Genomic DNA, 20,614 nt, shown 5'->3' on the forward strand with positions numbered 1-20,614 from the left:
TGGCTTGCCTGCCCGCCCGCGCGGGGGTCCGGTGCTGGCTTGAGGAGCGGGGCATGGCGGAGGGCGGCTTCTGAGGGGCATTCTCTTCCCTCCGATTGAAGTCACTGACTTGGCACAGCTTAATCTATTCCAGGCAGACGGGCAAACGTGCGTTTGGGCCTCCAGCATAACTCCGCTGTGGGCTCAGCAAACGGGAGGAATGGCTGGCGAAGAGCAGCCTTCAAACTTCCGAGTGCCTCTGGAAAGAGTTTTCTTTCCATGGCGATATTTTCATTAATCCGTGGTAAACAGTGAAATGAATGACTCGCTGTGTTGAAAGGCTCCTCTCCTCTACGAGGCAAACTCTCAAGGTTCCTCCATGAGTAACTTTCCCCCAAGTTCAGGGTTTGAAGACAATATGTTTCTGTGAAGAAAGAAAAAACCTGCTTCCCAACTCCATTTCTAGGTGTCATCACATTTTGTACACAGTACGTGTTAACTGGTTGTCCCTGTGGTATCTGTTCAGTTTTGTAATTCTGAAAAGTGGTTTGAAGTAATGCAGACATTACAGCCGGTAGTATCCTTAACAGCCAAGTCCTATGCATGTTTACTGGGAAGCAAATCCCTTAGTGTTCATTTGGACTTTCCTACTAGTGTGTTTCGAGTTACAGCCTACATGTGCTTTCTGGGCTGTATGAAAACATTTCAAAAATACTTTTCTGGGGCGGGGAAAAGTGCTAAGATATCTCAAGGGAGCAGCAGCTGATTGATGTTAGCATAGTCTGTGTGGAAACTTACTTTAAAAAAACAGTACTGTTTTCATACTGTAAATGTTTAAATTCTACAGCTACTTCATTCTGTTACTGTTTTTACTTCTAAGATCAAGCAATAAAAAATTGGCCACCAGGTGTTTTTAAATACGTCCTCTTTCCTTGATTACATCATACGTTAGTTTTGATCACGTGTATATTTAGAACTAGTATTTCCAACCTGCACATGATGAGGGGAAAATGAAATGTGGTGTATCAGTCCTTAAAGAAAGAGACCATGTTTGCTTCTCAGTTTATGCATATGCTTTAGAGTGGCATTTTAAATGTTTAGTTTAGGCATGCTTTTGGACTCTTCTGTTACCCAGATAAAGCTGTTTACTTTTTTTAAAAAAGTGGTTTAATTCTTGAAGTTCTAGGTCGTTCAGCAACAAAACCAAAAGATCAACAGGCCTAGCACTCTCTAAAACACTGTTATTACTGCTGTCTGTGATGTGAAGTGCTCTAACTTTGCAAAAGTGTTTCTACAGAATTCATATTGCAATATCTCTCAGGCAACTTATCCCATTTTATAGATGAGATGCCAAAGCAAATATATCTGTGAATTTACTGTATCCATGGCATAAGCAGGACTGAAGCAGATCAATCACAATGGGCCTCAGTCCACTTCTTTATTGCACCCGTTCAGGCCATATTGTGCACTCGAGTACTTTTCTGACAAGTTTTTAAAAGTTGGTCCCAACTCCTTTTCCTTTTCCTGCTTGAATTATGAGTACAGTACTGAAAAAGGAAAGGTAAATTAGAGAGAACTTGGATATACTGATCCTTACTTTCAGAACTGCATCAAGTTCTTTGTAGTTTATCCTTTATTTTTGAGTACTCAGCATTCAAGTAGGAAAGGAAAGAATGAGTAAAGACAAAGTTTTTAAAAACTAGTCACAAGGAACAATTGCTGAGTAATACTCTTACCTCATCCATGGCTATAGATAGCTCTTTCCTTCGAAGTGACGTTTTTACGTATAATAACCACAGAAAGAGTATTGAAACCCCTTCAGTGTGAGTTCTCAGTTTAAAGTAGATGACCAAGGTAGATTGTTTTCTTACACTTTCATTATGGAAATTATTGGTATTCTGTATTACAGTATTACTAGTCTAGGATGTACCGTACAGTTATGAGGTCTTAAAAATAATTGTGAATAGGGCTGTGGAACTCAAGTGGTTTCCATTTCATAGCAAAAATTGGAATGGAAAAGTTTTTTGTTTAATTTGCTGCTCTGGTTTTATTTTAATTGAGTTCCTTTCCTTGTGTGGACCTAGACACCGGAAAATATAATATATTAAAGTATAATGACAGTTGAAAAATGAACAAATCAACAATAAAAAATGAAAATAACTGTTTTGATTGTTTTAAGTATCTTTTGGCAGTAGTTGAGTAAAAAGTTGATGAAGTAACATGCTTTCCTCCTTTAAGAAAAAGAAGAGCGGGAGAGAAAGGCCACTAATAGGAAATCCAGTTTTATTTCACTTGCCACTACTTAGCGGAATTTGCTATAACGTTTTCTTTACTGGCTTGCTTTAAAAAGAGGCATATGTAGATTATTACTGAAGGACTCCAGGCACCTGTGGAGAAGGAGCTGCTGTAAAGATAATAAATAATCTGCAATCATTCTTGTATGCAGTTCAATGAAGAGCTCATTGGGTGAATGGTACTTGAGCTGGGCATGAGTTGGGATGAGAGGAAGGAAGGAATTTCTGCTGAAAGTTTTTAGTCTCTCAGCCTCAATCTGTGATTCCTTCTTATGCAAAGTGGTGGACATGCTCACATGCACATGTGCACTAACACGGCAATCAGCTGCGGGAAGGAAAGGGGCCAAAGGGTAGAGTAAGTTTGGAAGAGAAGCCAAAGTTTGAGATGCACTGTGTGCCTGTTTGATAGAGCCTGGATGCTGTGATATGTCTATTCATAAGCTATTTGACTTGCATAGGCATTTTTTCTCGAGTCTACAGTATTGCCTCCTGTGGAAAAAAATAATCTTATCTTAGTTGTTCATCAGTGGAAGTATAGGCCTAGATTTCGGACACTTTGAGGAGATCTAAAGCTATTGCTTAGTTTTGTAGGTTTATAGTGCTGTTCTCTGTTGATGTCCCTTTCCAGTATGGCATGGAAATACATTTTAAAAGCACTTTTAATACCAGAGTGCAACGTGAATTTCCTCTTGCCAGCTGTTGAAAGCCAAAGCTATTGAAGGTTTTCCGCTAAGGCAGTAGCAGAAACATAGTCCAATTGGTGCTTGCTTACTTCAGTGTTGAAAGGAAGTGAAGGATCATTGTTTCAGTGCCAAACAAATGCAACTTCATTGTGTAAACATAGAAGCTTGCTGCATCCTTTTATTTGGCTAGTTTTCTAAAGTCAAATGAGGATTGCACTATCATTTGCTTACGTGAAATTGTACTGTGAATAATAAATAAATATATCTGATTCTGGGAAGCATTCAGGAATAATAAAAAGCTTAAAATGAAAGGCTTGTGCTACATTGTTTCATAGTCTGTATTGTTTACATTCTCAAATTATTTACTCTCAATATGAGTTGCGGGTACCTGAAGCAATGTTCACATTTTCAAAAAAGTAACTTTCAAAAATTAAAGAAGTGCTTTTTTAAAACAACTAATTGGATGATATTTAAACCTGGTAATTTCAGAAATTGAAATTCAGCATTTAAGTCCATGGATGATAAGATACAGGCAATAAAATTTGCCAGCCAGAAACTTAAAATGGTTAGCTGAGAATACGTGCTTCTCAAAGCTGAAATGGCTCTGTAAAACTAGATGACAGACAACTCAGTCTACCCATGTAATTCTCATTCACATTCTGTGTGAAATGAGTGTACTATATGTGCAATGATGTAGAATTTTCATGTACAGTATGTGTATGTCCAGAGGTAACCTGAGAGAGGTGGGTGCAACTTGATGACCTGGCTCTTGCAACTGGGGAAACTGTTTGCTTTAGGTGAGCAAGTGACAAATAGAATAATAGAACTGCAGAGCTGCAAGGTACCCAAGGGTCATCTAGCTCAACCTCCTGCAATGCAGGAATCTCAGCTAAGACATCCATGATAGATGGCTATTCAACCTCTTCTTAAAAACCTCCTGTTAATGAGGTAATGTTTCTCTTGCCATTATCAAGAATGGGGTTTCACCCTTTTTGAGGACAGGTCTGTTAGTATAGTCAGGATCTCATAAGGTTAGAAGAGACTAATATAGGCCATTAGTGTGGTTGTTGCAACACTGGACCATCATTCCATCAACTCTGTCAGTAAATGTAAGAATTTGCACTACTGTGATCTGAGAGTGGGTGCCCCAAAAGCAAGCAAAGTATCTTGCTTTGGTAAACAGCTAATTCTAGTGAGGTAACCATGCTGGTTTGTTGTGGCACAGTTTGGTAACACCTCAAAACCTTGACATTTATTGCAGGGTTTTTCCACGCTGTGGTCTATAGTCTAAGTTTCATTTAGTTTGTTGTCTGTGAAGAACTTTACAATGTTAATTCTAAAGAATTCCAACTGTAATACAAAATAATGCAACATAAGAAATAAAAGAAGTAATAAAATGCAATTAAAAATCGTAACAGCATCTAGCACAGGTTCCTACAATTGTTGCAAGAGACAGAAGAACCATTAAGTTGTTTGCTGAGACCCTCAGCCACACTCAAGTGGTCCATGGGGAGAAAAGTTTCGGATCCTCTTAATTTATTGTGAATTCACAATAGTTGGTATATTTCCAGTGACATGCTGAACAAAAACAATACAGCTGGAAGTGTTGTGGCACCCCGAAAAGCTTAGTTTACCATGAACCACGACCCCCAGTTCAGACATAATGCTTTACCAAGGGGATTCAACTGTGTATTTACTGTAAATCATTAACTCTGGTTTACAATGGAATGTGAATTGTGCCACATTTTGCCAATATCTTGTCGAGAACAACAAGCACACCTCATTTATTTCATAATTGTTGAGAAATGACCATTCTTAACAAGTGCCGTTGTTTGCATCCCTATGTAACAAGTTAAGGGAAAAAGACATTTCCATTATTGAAATGAAGTTATTTTTCTTTGGCATAAATTTGAGAAAATTGGAGATCATCTGGATAAAACATAATTATTTTTCTGTAGAGCATCTCTTTTAAAGATGCCTTCCCATAGTTACAAATGGAGTCTATATGAACAGGCATGAATTGATTTCAGATGATACAAAAATAATCTTCTTGGAACATGAACACATGACTTCAGTTACAGTACAATCTTCCTTTGTTCTGGCCAGATGGTGACTTTATACTTTTCAGTTATATTAGAAAGCCTTCCCCTTTCCTCTAGCTTGATATGAATGGACTCAAGAAGAAAAAGGTATTGAAACAAAGGAAAATCAAGCCCACCTCTGCCATGCCACAAAGTTCAGCTCAGTCAGATTTCTGAAGGCCTCATTCCTCAAAACTTAATTTTTTTATTAATTTTTTAATTTAATTTTTTAATTAATTTTTTTAATTTAATTTTTTAATTAATTTTTAATGTCAGGAATTGCGGCAGGGCCTATGCTGGGCTGTTTCCTAGGACACATTTGTGATAGCATCCCATATTGTTCCCATATCATATAAGAATGATCAGAACTATTTCACATGGTAGGAAGCATTGGACTTTGGAATGCTCTTCCCAGAAAAGTACACTTAATGTCAGGTAATGTCATTTTTATGCGCTGGATTATGGAGAAAGCTAGAGAGTTCCAGAAAAACGTCTGCTTCTGCTTCATTGACTATGCAAAAGCCTTTGACTGTGTCGACCACAGCAAACTATGGCAAGTTCTTAAAGAAATGGGAGTGCCTGATCACCTCATCTGTCTCCTGAGAAATCTCTATGTGGGACAAGAAGCTACAGTTAGAACTGGATATGGAACAACTGAGTGGTTCAAAATTGGGAAAGGAGTACGACAAGGTTGTATATTGTCTCCCTGCTTATTTAACTTATATGCAGAATTCATCATGCGAAAGGCTGGACTAGATGAATCCCAAGCCGGAATTAAGATTGCCGGAAGAAATATCAACAACCTCAGATATGCAGATGACACAACCTTGATGGCAGAAAGCGAGGAGGAATTAAAGAACCTTTTAATGAGGGTGAAAGAGGAGAGCGCAAAATATGGTCTGAAGCTCAACATCAAAAAAACCAAGATCATGGCCACTGGTCCCATCACCTCCTGGCAAATAGAAGGGGAAGAAATGGAGGCAGTGAGAGATTTCACCTTCTTGGGCTCCTTGATCACTGCAGATGGTGACAGCAGTCACGAAATTAAAAGACGCCTGCTTCTTGGGAGAAAAGCAATGACAAACCTAGACAGCATCTTAAAAAGCAGAGACATCACCTTGCCGACAAAGGTCTGTATAGTTAAAGCTATGGTTTTCCCAGTAGTGATGTATGGAAGTGAGAGCTGGACCATCAAGAAGGCTGATCGCCGAAGAATTGATGCTTTTGAATTGTGGTGCTGGAGGAGACTCTTGAGAGTCCCATGGACTGCAAGAAGATCAAACCTATCCATTCTTAAGGAAATCAGCCCTGAGTGCTCCCTGGAAGGACAGATCGTGAAGCTGAGGCTCCAATACTTTGGCCACCTCATGAGAAGAGAAGAATCCTTGGAAAAGACCCTGATGGTTGGGAAAGATTGAGGGCACTAGGAGAAGGGGACGTCAGAAGACAAGATGGTTGGACAGTGTTCTCGAAGCTACGAACATGAGTTTGACCAAACTGCGGGAGGCAGTGCAAGACAGGAGTGCCTGGCGTGCTATGGTCCATGGGGTCACAAAGAGTCGGACACGACTAAACGACTAAACAACAACAATGTCATTTTTATTTTCCTAAGGCTTTTAAATTTTTCTTTGTCTTTTCTACTCTAATAATAATTTTATGCTGATTTTATAGATTTTCAGTCTTTAGCTTATTTTATAGTGGCTTAATATTTTATTGTAAGCAGCCCTCATGTACTTGAAGGGGAGATATCAAACTTAATGATGGATAAATAGAAAGCTGTGTTACAGTGAGTGAAGCCATTGGTCAATTTAGCTCACTTTTGTCTACAGTGCCAGCTGGCAGTGGCTTTACAGTGTTTCAGAAGTCTTTTCCAGCCATGCCCGGAGATGGCTGGGATTGAACTCTGGGCTTCTTACTTACAAAGCATAAGCTCTACCACTGAGCTGTCCTACCTTTTCCTCATTGCTTGGGACTCTTAAATGATAATGGCTTGGTTTGCCCATGCAATAAGCCAAACTATGGCTTACAGGGACTCTCTGAACATTCTGTCTCTTGGAAGCATCTACTTTCCACCCTCCTGGTCCTTTTTGCTCTGTGCAACAACTAAGGCAAAGTTTGGCTTACTTTGTCACTTGAACCCAGGATCATGGTTAAGCGCTCTCTGTAACCCTAGGGCAATCCTTAACTACAGATCATAGTTAAGGAGGAGAGAGCTTAACCACGATTCAGATGACATGCTAAGCCAAACTGAGCTAAAAAGACTGGGGAACAGCAAAGGATTTTCTCCCTGGGAACAGTCTATTCACATTATGCCTTGGTTTGACTTAGTGTTGTGTGTGAGTATGGTCAGTGTGTAGTGCTTAATGGAAGCTTTATTGACAGCCCCATTGTTGCTTCTACCTCATGTGGATGTACTATGTATCCTAGACAATCATTATTTTTTCTTGCAGTCTCATCCTGTTGCAAGAAAACAATTGTGAAAGTGCTGTCCTTTTATGCTCCATCATGCTACTGACTGATAGAAATAGTATATTTTGCCGTGTACGTTTCCGAGCACAATTCAAAGTGTTAGTGCTGACTTTAAAGCCCTAAACGGCCTCGGCCCAGTATACCTGAAGGAGCGTCTCCACCCCCATCATTCTGCCTTCTGGCGGTTCCCTCACTGCGAGAAGCAAAGCTACAAGAAACCAGGCAGAGGGCTTTCTTGGTAGTGGCGCCTGTGGAATGCCCTCCCATCAGGTGTCAAAGAGATAAACAACTACCTGACAATTAGAAAACATCCGAAGGCAGCCCTGTTTAGGGAAGTTTTTAATGTGTGACATTTTAATGTATTTTAATCTTTGTTAGAAGCCACCTAGAGTGGCTGGGGAAACCCAGCCGGATGGGCGGGGTACAAATTATTATTACAGTATTATTATTATTATTATTATTTTATTATTATTATTATATGTGTTGTTCATTCCTGAAAATGGTTATCTTCCCTGCAATTTTAATGGCATTACTTGCTGTGCTGGTAACCATAAATGTGGTTGTGTGCTGGATTCCACCACCTCCCCTTATTTCTTTTTGGTTAGGGCAAGGAATCTTTGCATGTAAGGAATAAAACTCTTTGCTTTGGCCTTTATTGACAGAACAGATTTCTTCCTTCCATTTTTTAAAGGCTTGGTAAAGCTCAGCAGTTTTTTTTAAAAAAATATTCTTCCAAGATAATTTAGAATTTAAGAAAACAATGTAGGAGCAAAACGTCTTGGAACAGTGCTCATTTTATTGACTCATTAGAGCAGGTGTCTTCAATCTACGGCCCATGGGCTGGATGCAGCCTGATCGGGTCGCGAATACGGCTCGCATGGCTATTTGAAAACCCGCCGAGAGTCCGGTTTTCCTTAGCGCAGTACGGGGCAGCAAGCATCCCCGACATGGCTTTTCAGCGGAGCAGGGACCAATTCGTCAGTCCCTGCACCACGCTGAGGTAGACTCCGAAGCGGCCTTTCATTTGTTGAGCCGCTGCCGACACGCAGCGGCTCAACCAATGAAAAGCCGCATCTGAGTTTACTTGAGCATGGTACAGGGACTGATTGGCCAATGAAAAGCCGTGGCAAGCAGGCAAACTCCTGTCCTTCTGACCTCCACACCGCCTGCCATGCATCGCAAAGCTGAGCTGCAGCTGCTGCCTCTTCCAGAGCCATATTGCAGCTGCAGATCCCTGCAAAGAAACAAATCCAACTGGGGAACCGGAGAGGCAGCCTTCAATCCTCCTCCTCCTTGCTCTGCTCCCTTGCTTCTCTGCTCCTCTGGCTGCCCTCAGGGGAACCCGCAGTAAGTTACTCAAGTTTTCCACGATGCCCAAAATGCGAAAAGGTGTATTGAATAGTGAGAAGATCAATGTGAGCTGGTTTGCAAACTAGGCATGCAGTTTGTGTTGGAAAACGCCCAGGGGTGCCTGCAGTCCCCTGAAACTCCAAGGGTCCTCCAGTATGTGCAACCCTGGAAAAGGCATCTCCCACATTCTCTAGTGCGCTCAGCGACATAAACTAGCTTGATCTGTGCACACTAATCTTCTAGCTTAACACAGCAAGAAGTGTGAATAGAATAGTCTAATCTACTATTTATTTACACACTATGTACAGGCAAAGGCATAATGGCGACTGTTCTCTTCAGCTCCGAGAGAACGGACAAACAACGAAGTAAAAGCAAAAGTACATTACATACAGCAGAAGAGAGATAAGGCTGTCTTCCATTCCCACAGGCTTCTCAAACAAGCATGAGAATTATACCAATCACAAAATGCAGCATCAGAGGAGTGAAATTGCTAACAGTTTGGTCTCACACATTCTTTGGCCACATGCTGAGCTCCGAATTTGTCATGACACCTCATATTTAGAACATCAGTTTGTGTAAATTTAACAAAACATTTACCTGTGTGACAGAATCAATTTGATGCACCATCAGAAAATGCAGTGTCATGGTAAAAGAAACACTCACTGAGTTCCAACATAGGAAGACAGTCATGTGCAGGCTACATTTCTGCAGGTATACCAAAATTGATGCTAGTGAGTTTAGCATCTGACAATGTACCAGTAATAATTCATAAATCAGATATCAACTACTGTATCTCATTAGCCAAAAACAGGCCCAAACTTCCCATTGAAATACTTAAAAGTTTTATGTTGATTAAAATCGTTCTTCCTTTTAAATATTTTATTTTCCCCCTGTTTTTTGTGCACTTCAAATACAATATGTGCAGTGTGCATAGGAATTTGTTCATATTTTTTTTCAAAATATAGTCCGGCCCCCCCACGTGGTCTGAGGGACAGTGAACTGGCCCCTGGCTGAAAAGGTTTGAGGACCCCTGCATTAGAGAGTCATACAGAGAATGTTGCACACATCTGGGGCAGGGGGAGAGAGTTATTTAAAGAATGCACGTGAACAGGAGAAGCTGGGGGTGGGAGCACTTTAACAGAGCGCCCACCCTGCCGCCTGCTCACACGAGTCAGCAGCAGGCTGGGGGATCCATTAACTGCTTTACTAAGGGGAGTGGCAACCACTTGTGCAGGGCGGGGGCTCCATAAAACTGGTTGGCTGAGGCAAGGGCAGCTGTGCGCTCCTCAGCCAAGCAGTTTTTTAAAAGTGTATGGAGGAACAAGCTGTATCAGCGTCTCACCAATGCAGCTGGTAGGAGGGCAGAGTGAGATGGTGGCTTCACTCAGCAGTATATCACTGGTGAAACCACCGCCACTCCTGAGTTCCTTTGCCTCCAGTGCCAGCTGGAGGGAGCCAAGAGCAGTGGTTGTTTCACTTGTGATATACTGCTGAGTCAAGCCACCATTGCGGTCTGCCCTGGGTGATGTATCTGTATTGTACTGATACTGATGCTTTGCTCAGGTAACTTATAGAGTTATCAAATTTTTCAAAAGTAGGGGGTCCATGACTTGGCTTTTGAAAAATATGGGTCCTCAGTAATTAGCTAATTGGGAACCTCTGTTCTACCATGTTTTCAGGGTGGTTTACAAAGAATGCACATAAGACAATTGAATTATAATATTCTAGATCAGGCATCCCCAAACTTTGGCCCTCCAGATGTTTTGGACTACAATTCCCACCTTCCCCGACCACTGGTCCTGTTAGCTAGGGATCATGGGAGTTGTAGGCCAAAACATCTGGAGGGCCGCAGTTTGGGGATGCCTGTTCTAGATATACAATCCATTTTTAAAATAGTGGTTAAAATAGCATTAAAGTATATTTTCAACAGGCATGTATTCTGCATCAGTGAGATTTTAGAAACCACGTGGAAAAATAACATTCTGGGAATGTTTTTGTGTCTGGCAAAGACTTGGAACATGTTGCAATTACATTTTGCTGAAGAGTTTATTTCCACTCAACAGTGCTAGTAATAGGGATGCCACTCTGGGAAACAATTTGTTCCTGAAGCACCCAGGCAGGTTTCCTGACAGTAATCCAACCAGTTTTATGTGCTAAGAATGAATTCCTTACTACAATATGTTTGTATATTCATAATTGTTTAAATAACATCTGTGTCTTGCACAAGGTTCACATAATCATCCTGGCAATAAATGTGGACAATATATATGGTCTACATAAAAATTAGGCAGAATTTATCTTTCCCATGCTACATTATAAAAGATGTAGTTAATTTGGACTCGTACTTTTAATAGAATCATAGAATTGTAGAATTGGAAGTGAGCACGAAGGTCATCTAGTCCAGTCCAACCCTCTGCAATGCAGGAATGTTTTGCCCACCATGGAGCTTGAACCTGATTGGTGCTGCAGGTAGCCTTCAAAGCTGCTCAGGGAGCCCCTTTTAAGTTGTCATCGGACATAAAAATGATTCAGCTGATTGATAAATAAGTGCCTACCAATCAAAGTTGGCCTACAGGGTTGGGGGAAACCTGCCAGTTGGATCAAGTTCCCCATCCCTGACTAAAGCATGTAAATGACCATGAATAGCACAGCCGTCTATTAAATAGTGTATGCCACAACTGAACGTATTGTTGGGGCTCATTTCTAAGAAGTATACCCTTATCAGGACCAGATGCTGTGGAGTCCAGCAGATGGAGGATGGGTATAAGATGGCCAGAATAAGATCTAATTTTCAGCTGCTGATTCACAGCAACTTCTTTGGGTGCTGCCAGGCCCTAATGAGCATTGTTGCATTTGACAAAGCCAGAAAACCGATTGTATATCTTATGAAGATTCAGTAAGTGGCTTTAATTTAATTTTTTTAAAACCAACTTATTCTTGTGTTTTTAACTGAGCAGGAGCAACACAGAATGCATGATTCTTGTAAGCCACATTGGGGACCAATTTTGATTGAAACCAAACCTGTAATTAAGCCTAAGCACATGTAATTGAAACAACTGCAGATTGCATTCCCATTTGCTTCCACCTCCCTTTCCCTCCCCTTCCTTTGTTGTTTTTTCTGTGTCTAATCTTAGATTGTATGCTCTGTGGGGCAGGATATAAGTATTTTTTATAATAAAATACAAAGCCCCGGAGTTCTTTGTTTGTGTGAAGTAATTAGTTCCATAAGGGAGAGAAGAGACCTTGTTGACTCCTGTTGACACATGGTACATAAATGAGCGGAGAGTTGTAGATTTTGTTGATTCCTGATCTCAACAATTTTTTTTTTAACAATACAAATAAATATTCATACAAAAACTAAAAGTAGAAATTGACATGCTAACTTTTCATACCGACATATTGCTAGTTTAAATAACGATATGACAGGGGATCAAATAGTTAATCCATTGCTGTATAGAAGGTGACAACTTATCCTGATGGTGCTTGAAGCACCATGCATGACATTACATTCCAAATATCAGAGATGTAATTCATTAACAACAAAAATTGCATATTTGAAATATTATATAATTACGGTATATATAATATAAATTATATCTTCAAGCACCAAGCGAAAACTTTCCTTTTTAACCAGGCCTTTGTAATTACCAAAACTTCACCCCATAAAGGTTTACAACTGGGCAGCTAGCTACACATCATGTGGATAAGGGGCCTTATTTCTGCCCCACGTTGAAGAAGAAGAAGAGTTTGGATTTGATATCCCGCTTTATCACTACCCGAAGGAGTCTCAAAGCGGCTAACAATCTCCTTTCCCCTCCTCCCCCACAACAGACACCCTGTGAGGTGGGTGGGGCTGAGAGACTTCAGAGAAGTGTGACTAGCCCAAGGTCACCCAGCAGCTGCATGTGGAGGAGCGGAGATGCGAACCCGGTTCCCCAGATTACAAGTCTACTGCTCTTAACCACTACACCACACTGGCTCATCCTTGGGGATTGAGAACAATTTATGATAGAGCTGTCATGCATCCATTAAGTACAAATTATTAGAGGTCTTTTTGTGTGTGGATGCGATCAATCCTCAGACTTAAGTGAGGGCTTTTTGATATATAAGAGTGCTGTGGGCTACTAATTAGGTTGAATGTGGTATTCAAATTTCTGTTCTGGTCCTTGTGAAGCTGCTTTAAAAAGTTGGGTGGACAGTGTAGACTTGAGGTTGGTGGAGAGATTCCTAAATTTCCTCAGAAAATTAAGCAATAATCAGGTTTGGTACTTGAGACCTGATTGTGTCTACAATTTAGATTTTTACTGACAGCAGGTTTTACATAAATTTTCGGAGTTCCAAGTTTTTCGAAGTGCTAACCGTAACAAGTGATGTGTCACCAATTCCTCTCTGCTGTTACGTCATTTCTTTTGAACTCTTGGTTCCTACAAATGTTTGCTATGAACCTTTAACTAAACACAGAAGTGGTGTCACTGATACAGTTTTTGCACATCTACAGGCTCGGGTTATGTATGACTTTGCTGCTGAACCTGGAAACAATGAGCTGACAGTTAATGAAGGAGAAATCATCACAGTTACCAATCCGGTAAGATGCAGTCAGTGGAAATCAAAGTACCATACATAAACCTACTTCCTGGAATTTTGGTGTAGAAAAAACAAGTATTTACCATATTATTGAACCTGAAACCTACAGATACACAACTTGCACATTTCCCTTGTGTCTTAGTATATTTGCCATTACCCTCCAAGTTAATAGAAACATTACTTACTTACTTACTTAAAAGGAAGCCATACAAAGAGTTGGTCACTGTTATGCATTTTTCTAAGGGGGGTGGCTGGAATTCTATAGACTTATTAGTTAGAAATAGTTCTTTGAACTGTGCCTCAAAGTTGCAAATATATCTTGGGCAAACTTACATATGATTTATCTTCTTCTTTGGCAATCACTCGTAGCCGAGTAAGATTGTCTTCCACATATGATATAATGATATTGGAGCTATAACTTAAATGTAGCCTTACTTGGAAGGAAGTCCCATTGAATTTGGGACTTGCTTCTGCTTAAGCACGCTTAGGATTGTGTTTTGTTTGCATTCTTAGTGACAAAATTCATAATTAATTTTTAACAAAACGATGGAAAAATTAATAGCTCAATAGGTATATCTGCTTCCATCAAATCTGCCAGCTAAAATTGCTGGCAAGTTGAATAGATCCAACTTGAACTGATCAAGCCTGAACTCTGACTTGTGGGGTTTACTCCAAAATGAACATGTGTAGGACTGCAGCTGTATGCAGCTGCGTCAGGTTTTCATAGAGCCAATATGATGTAGTATGTTGGACTCAAATTCCGATTTTCATCCGGCTATGAAATTGACTGCTTAGCCTTCACTGTCTCTCAACCTGACCTAGCTCCTATGGTGGCTGTGATAATAAGACTGCAATGCTAGCCTCTGACTGGCAGTGGTGGGACTTGATGGTGTGCTGCATCAACAGTCCCACATTTCATGCCAGCCAGGACAGAAGGTGGGGGTGCAGGAAACAATGCCCTTTTGCTGTGTGGGCTCCTCAGCTGCCACACTGAAGAAGCCTGGATCAGCAGCAGAGTCCCTTAGTATCCAGCAAATCCTGTGCCATCACAGCTCCACTGCTGAAATGCTGAGTTTTTTTGGGGGGTGGAGAGGTCATCAACTGCAACTTTTGGAGACACCAGTGGCAGTAGCTTCTGAGTGGAGGGATACTTGTGCTGCATTAAAAACTTTCCAGCACATTGTATCAGGGGGTTAGATTGCTCTATTAATTGGGAGACCCCATTGTGCTTTGGAGGAAGATTGGAAAAAAATGTGATACTAAGAAACATATGAATATGCTAAAAAGACATTTGGAATGCATTTCAACTACTTAACACCTTTGTTTTTATTTGTTGTAGGATGTAGGTGGAGGCTGGCTGGAAGGCAAAAACAGCAAAGGAGAACGAGGACTTGTTCCCACAGATTATGTTGAAGTAAGTTCTTATCTGAAGAAGTGTGCATGCCAATGACAAACTTAGTTGGTCTCTAAGGTGCTACTGGAAGGAATTTTTTTATTAAGTTACAAAATGATACTCATCAGTGAGATAAAATGAAATTACTACATATTCTATAGATAACCATTTTTAAAAACTGGAAACATACACTCTTGTAAGTCAATAATTGAGATACAGCACCACACCATTGTTTCTGTGTTTGTACATATAGTACACTAAAACATTTAGTACACTAAAAACCAAATCACAGTCTGCTTGGGGCTGCAATCCAAACTCCGCTTACCTGAGAGCAAGTTCCATTGAATTAGGGTTGTTCTCACTTACAAGGAGCAGCTTGTTCTTACTTAAATGGAAGATGGAATGAAACAGGGCTTGTTCCTGTCTTATATGTTCAATGCATGCACATAGAGTGATACAGCAAGGCAGTGGTTCCCAAACGTTTTTCACAGGGACCATTTGAAAATTGCTGAGCATCTTGGTGAATCATTTAATGATTTTTCTGCCTCTTGTAGCAGTCACAATGTGCTGGGTTAGATGCTGTATTATTTTAAATTGTATTTTTATTGCTGCTTTAATTTCTTACATATTGGATTTTATTGTATTATGGTTTGAATTCCGCATTATAGTATAATAGACTACAATATAAGAAATAAAAGAAGCAATAAAAATACAATTAAAATCAATATGAGTGTTTAGGGTGGTGGATGTGCTGTCTCCTGTCTCTAGCCATAAACACACTATGTCACCTGAATGAATCTCACAGAGAACATAAGTCCATTGATATCACTGAGTGTGTTCAGTGTATGACTTAGCTGGATATCATACTCGATATCTAAACCTGAGCTTATTCTTTAATAAAAAGTTGACATTTTATTTTAGAAATGTATTTTCAGCGGCATTCTGTTTTTCAGATGCTACCTGAAGGTACCAAAGATGGAATTTCAGTAGCTGACCAAGCCTTTTTGGATGGGCTCTCTACTGCACAGACTAATTTGCAAGCAGCAAAAACCAATAGCCAGGTAGGTATTGTTTCTTTAAAAAACCCTTTATTTAGAGCATGTTTTTCTTGAGCACTAGAAGCATGCCAGACTGTATTGAACCCAAAGAAGCTTGTTGAAGTCTCTTGTTGTGAGTTACTCTAACCTGCATGGAAAAGACAACCTCAGGTGTTATTTAATCCTTTGAAAATTAACCCCTCATTTATTGACATTACATTGGATCTCTGCTGGGTCAGACCAAAGCTCTGTCTAATCTAGAATCGCTTTTCTATGACCAACCAGATTTCTTTTAGGAAGCCATAAACAGCCAAAGGTTCTCCTTTTTTTATTTGCACTCCAGTTACTGGCATTCTCTGGGCATAGAGATTCCAGTTAGTTATCGTGGTGGTTGATAAACCTATTCTCCATTAATGTATCTCATCTCTCTTTGTGGTGAGCAATTCTTTATTGTTCACATGTATTAATTTTGCCACAGCTTTTGTTCCTTTTTTGTTCTTGTTTTTCCTTCTTTAAAATAATACTTCCCTCTTCTCCATGAGGGATAGCTCAGTCAGTAAAGAATGAGACTTGTAATCTTAGGGTTGTGGGTTTGAGCCCCATGTTGGGTGAAAGATTCTGGCATTGCAGGGGGTTGGACTAGATGATCTTCATGGTACTTTCCAACACTACAGTTCTATGAATCTGTATAGCTTCCTTTACTCTGCTCGTTAACCATGCTGGTATCCTCTTGGGCTTGTCTTTACCTTTCCTAGTATGTGTGGTATACATTTTATCAGAACTAGTCTTAACAACTGTTTATAACCACTGAGTCATCCAACTGTTCACATAAATATGCATTGAATTTGATAGCTCTTTGTCAGCTGTTAGCAGTTGAACATCTTGCACCAGATCTTAAGCACCCCTGTATGAAGATTGATCCCAGGTTCTCTCTTCTCCCTGCTTGGATCCTGTGTGTTCTTACCACATCAACCAGCCAGCATCCTTGACTGCCCATGTTGGCAGGAAAGAGGAAACAAAATACAGTCTCTTGACCTGTTAGTTCCTGTGTGAGTTATTTCTGAAATCCATTTCCTTATTGGCCTTTCTGTTGCTCAGTTCTCTGTCTCCTCCACTTGTTCTTCCTTTCTATTGTATTGTATCAGCCAATTGCTGAGTTTGCTCTCTTCCTGTTTCTTCCCTGTCTCCAGGCACCTAACCTCTTTTCATTCAGCCTGCATATCTTGGTCAAGTAGCTCCATTTGTTGCTAGATCCATTGTCGCTGTCCTTAGAAAAGACTGCCTGAAATTCTGAATATTCCATGTTACCCATTAGGTTCTCCTAAACACCAAATCCCCTTCTCTAATTAGAGCCTATACATCCCATGTATGTGTGAGGCTGAAATGGAGCTCCACTGACTAGCCACGCCACCAACCACCACAGGAGGCCCATTCCAAATTTATAAATATCTGGAAAGAGCAATATGTATAAATAGCTGCTGACATATAGGCCCCTCTTCCTACGTAGATGTAATTGCTGAAAATGTGGACATCAAGGAGGCAGGTATCAATTAAGGTGCGGCTAGCTCATTTGGTTTACATGCACATGTTGGGAGAACCTTTTTCAGTTTGAGGACTGAATTTACTTCTGGGCAACCTTCAAAGGGCTAAATGTCGGTGTGGGCAGGGCAAACGGCCGAAGTAGGTGGAGCTATGAATGTACATTTACTAGTTTCTATAAACATTCACACAATGAGATGCGGGTGGCGCTGTGGTCTAAACCACAGACGGGGTGAGCTCCCGTTGCTTGGTCCCAGCTCCTGCCACCCTAGCACGTCAAAGTGCAAGTAGATAAATAGGTACTGCTCCGGTGGGAAGGTAAACAGCGTTTCCATGCGCTGCTCTGGTTCGCCAGAAGCGGCTTAGTCATGCTGGCCACATGACCTGGAAGCTGTACACCAGCTCCCTCAGCCAGTAAAGCAAGATGAGCGCCGCAATCCCAGAGTGGTTCGCGACTGGACTTAACAGTCAGGGGTCCCTTTACCCTTTACCCTATACACATTCACACACCTCTCGCTAGCCTCCATCCAGACTTCGGGGCACTATCAGAGCTCAGGGACACGTTGCAGCCACACAAAAAGCAGAGCCAGTGAGGTGTGTCATAGTACACTGGAGAGAGTTCAAAGTGCCAGATGGAGAGGTCTGGTGCACCACACCTGAGTGTACTATGACCATGTAAGCTCAAATGCATAAAGGTGCTTTGAAATGTTTCAGTGTTCCATATCAGCCAAGTTAATAGTTTTGGTTGGTTATTTCAAATACATATGCAATTCCCTGCCTCTCCAGCTCTTGGACATAAGTCTCTCATTTCTCACTTCATTTCTCATTTCAGTTTTCTTCTTTGCTAATGGCTTCTTTTCTTGCTTTTTCCTCTCCCCCCACCCCTTGTTCTTTGTTAGATTTTGAAGGAACTGCTCAAGTCTGTGGCACAATATGTTTTAGCTGTTTCTGCATCCCAAAGCCCCTAATATGTCTGCCTGCATACTCTGGTTCCTCTGGACCCTTCATTCTTGCTCATCCCAACTGTGAGTTCTTAAGTCTCTACTGTGCTGCTTTTTGAGTCTCCCAACTTCTGCTTCCCTCAGCTTTTGCTGTGCTTGTCCATCTTCTTGCCCCTCGTTAGGGCCTGAGAAGCTCAGTTAGTGGGAACCAGAGACCATGAGGCTCAAAAAGCTCAACCTATAGCAGTAGACTCCTTTGCAGGTCTGATACTAGCCAGCCAGTTATTATGAAAGGCCTCATGACAACTGTGACAACTGCCGAAACTGTATTGTAATAGAGACTTGGATCTGGATAGGGATATCTTTCAACATGCCTAAACCTTTGTAGTAGTCCATAGGTCAGAGGCAGGTAGTGGTGGTCAAAGGTCTTGTAACGCGACAACAAGCTTTTGAGTTGGTGGCAGGGTAGTTCATTCATTAATAACAGAAAAATTTAAATGTACTAAAATTCTAAAAGAAGTTTTTGAATTTCAGGGCAATGATTTTTAACAAACTATGAACACTGCTGTTGTTCAGGAAAGCAAACTTGTTTGCACAGCATTGCAGTGTAAATTGATAAGCCTGTTTGTTTAGCTATTTGAAATGGTGAAGACTGAAAACCAGTGGTTTTTTCTATTAAAAAAAATGTTTTGGGGTATTCTCATTTTCCTACTCCTATTGAAATACTGCCTCTCAATGAGGCCAAACTTAGATTCACAAAATGTTTAGGGATATGCGTACCCCCAGAAAAAAGCACTGCTGGAAACTATAGCGAGTACCGGTAATACTTCAGTATAGTAATACAAAGCAATCAATCACATGACAGCCTTTATAAAATAAAAATTTTAAACAAGTTGACCTAGCAGAATGGCAGGCGAAATGTAAATAACAGCCAGTGTATTCGTATAGGTAGAGGACTGAATTTGGACTTTGGACCCAGCCACAAGGTTGCTTCGTTACTCCCTGCTAGAAAGGAAGTTAGGTTGACTGGGAGACAAATAGCAAAATACATTGTATGCCAAAGAATTTTACAGAGATGGTGAAGAGGAGGTACTTTTATTAGACTCAAAGGCAATGAGTACCTTTGGACACTGCCAGGGATCTGAAGAGTTTTATAATGTGTGCCTGGTGAAGTTATTGGCTCTTTCTCTAAACTGTAGATTCTCACACCCTATCACAAACTACCCTCAGTTTCAAAAAGGATATGGCATGTATGATTGCTATTCAAGACACATAAATTAGCCCCCGTGGGTACATTAAAGTTATTGAACCTAGTTTAAAATTAAAATTACATAGCTTTTTGGATTCCGAACATTGTATTTTTGTTCTTGTTGTAATATAATTTTGAAGCAAGAAAACAAGCAAATCTTTTCCTTGGACTACTGCGGCTGCTCACAAAATTCCTGATACACGAAAAAGCAACAACTCATCTAGTTTTCCTTTTGAGACTAAAATTGTACTGCATTCTCAGAGCTATTGGGATCCCCAAACCCAGGCTGACAATGGAATCTAAGCAGTGAACCAGAATGAGTTAGTCTGTGAACCCTCTTCCTTGAGAGAAGTGGGAGCTGGCCAAAGCGAAGAAACTCCACAAGTAAGCAATCTTAGGAGATCCAGAAGTATCAAACGGTCTAGAGCATGGGTAGGCAAACTAAGGCCCAGGGGCCGGATCCAGCCCAATTACCTTCTAAATCTGGCCCGTGAACGGTCCAGGAATCAGTGTGTTTTTACCTGAGTAGAATGTGTGCTTTTATTTAAAATGCATCTCTGGGCTATTTGTGGGGCATAGGAATTCGTTCACCCCCCAAAAAAAAATATATAGTCCGGCCCCCCCACAAGGTCTGAGGGACAGTGGACCGGCCCCCTGCTGAACAAGTTAGCTGACCCCTGGTCTAGAGTATCAAAGGTTGCTGACAAGGTGCAGCTTCAGATGAAGTCTGTAAGCCAGTCGGTATAGGGCAGCCATTATGCTCTTAAATCTCTGCGCATTGTTTACCTTCTCTCACAAGAACACATAATAATTAGTATGCTAAACAAGAATGCTAAAAATCTAAATGCCAACAACAATAATAAAAAATGCTAAATACATTTGGAGTAGGAGACCAGCTAGAGAGGTGGTTGGACCTATGGATGATAAGGAAGTCAAAGGTGTGCTAGAAGAGGAAAAGGAGGAATGGGTTAATTTCATCAATCAATCTTCAGAGCAGAATATATAAAGCAGAGGA

The 20,614-nt window shown here is 40.7% G+C and overlaps 1 protein-coding gene across 2 annotated transcripts in view; it reads left to right on the forward strand.

Moving 5' to 3' along the window:
* Window positions 1-20,614, forward strand: part of SNX9 (sorting nexin 9) — a 43,968-nt gene that overhangs the window by 680 nt on the left and 22,674 nt on the right. For both annotated transcript variants that reach the window (XM_035108651.3, XM_035108652.3), the window contains exons 2-4: window positions 13,355-13,441; window positions 14,780-14,854; window positions 15,787-15,894. In XM_035108651.3, the coding sequence (XP_034964542.1) occupies window positions 13,355-13,441; window positions 14,780-14,854; window positions 15,787-15,894 (270 nt within the window). The remainder of the gene's footprint in view (window positions 1-13,354; window positions 13,442-14,779; window positions 14,855-15,786; window positions 15,895-20,614) is intronic.

The sequence above is a fragment of the Zootoca vivipara genome, chromosome 3 (genome assembly GCF_965207765.1).
Source record: "Zootoca vivipara chromosome 3, rZooViv2.hap1.1, whole genome shotgun sequence".
Taxonomy (NCBI): Eukaryota; Metazoa; Chordata; class Lepidosauria; order Squamata; family Lacertidae; genus Zootoca; species Zootoca vivipara.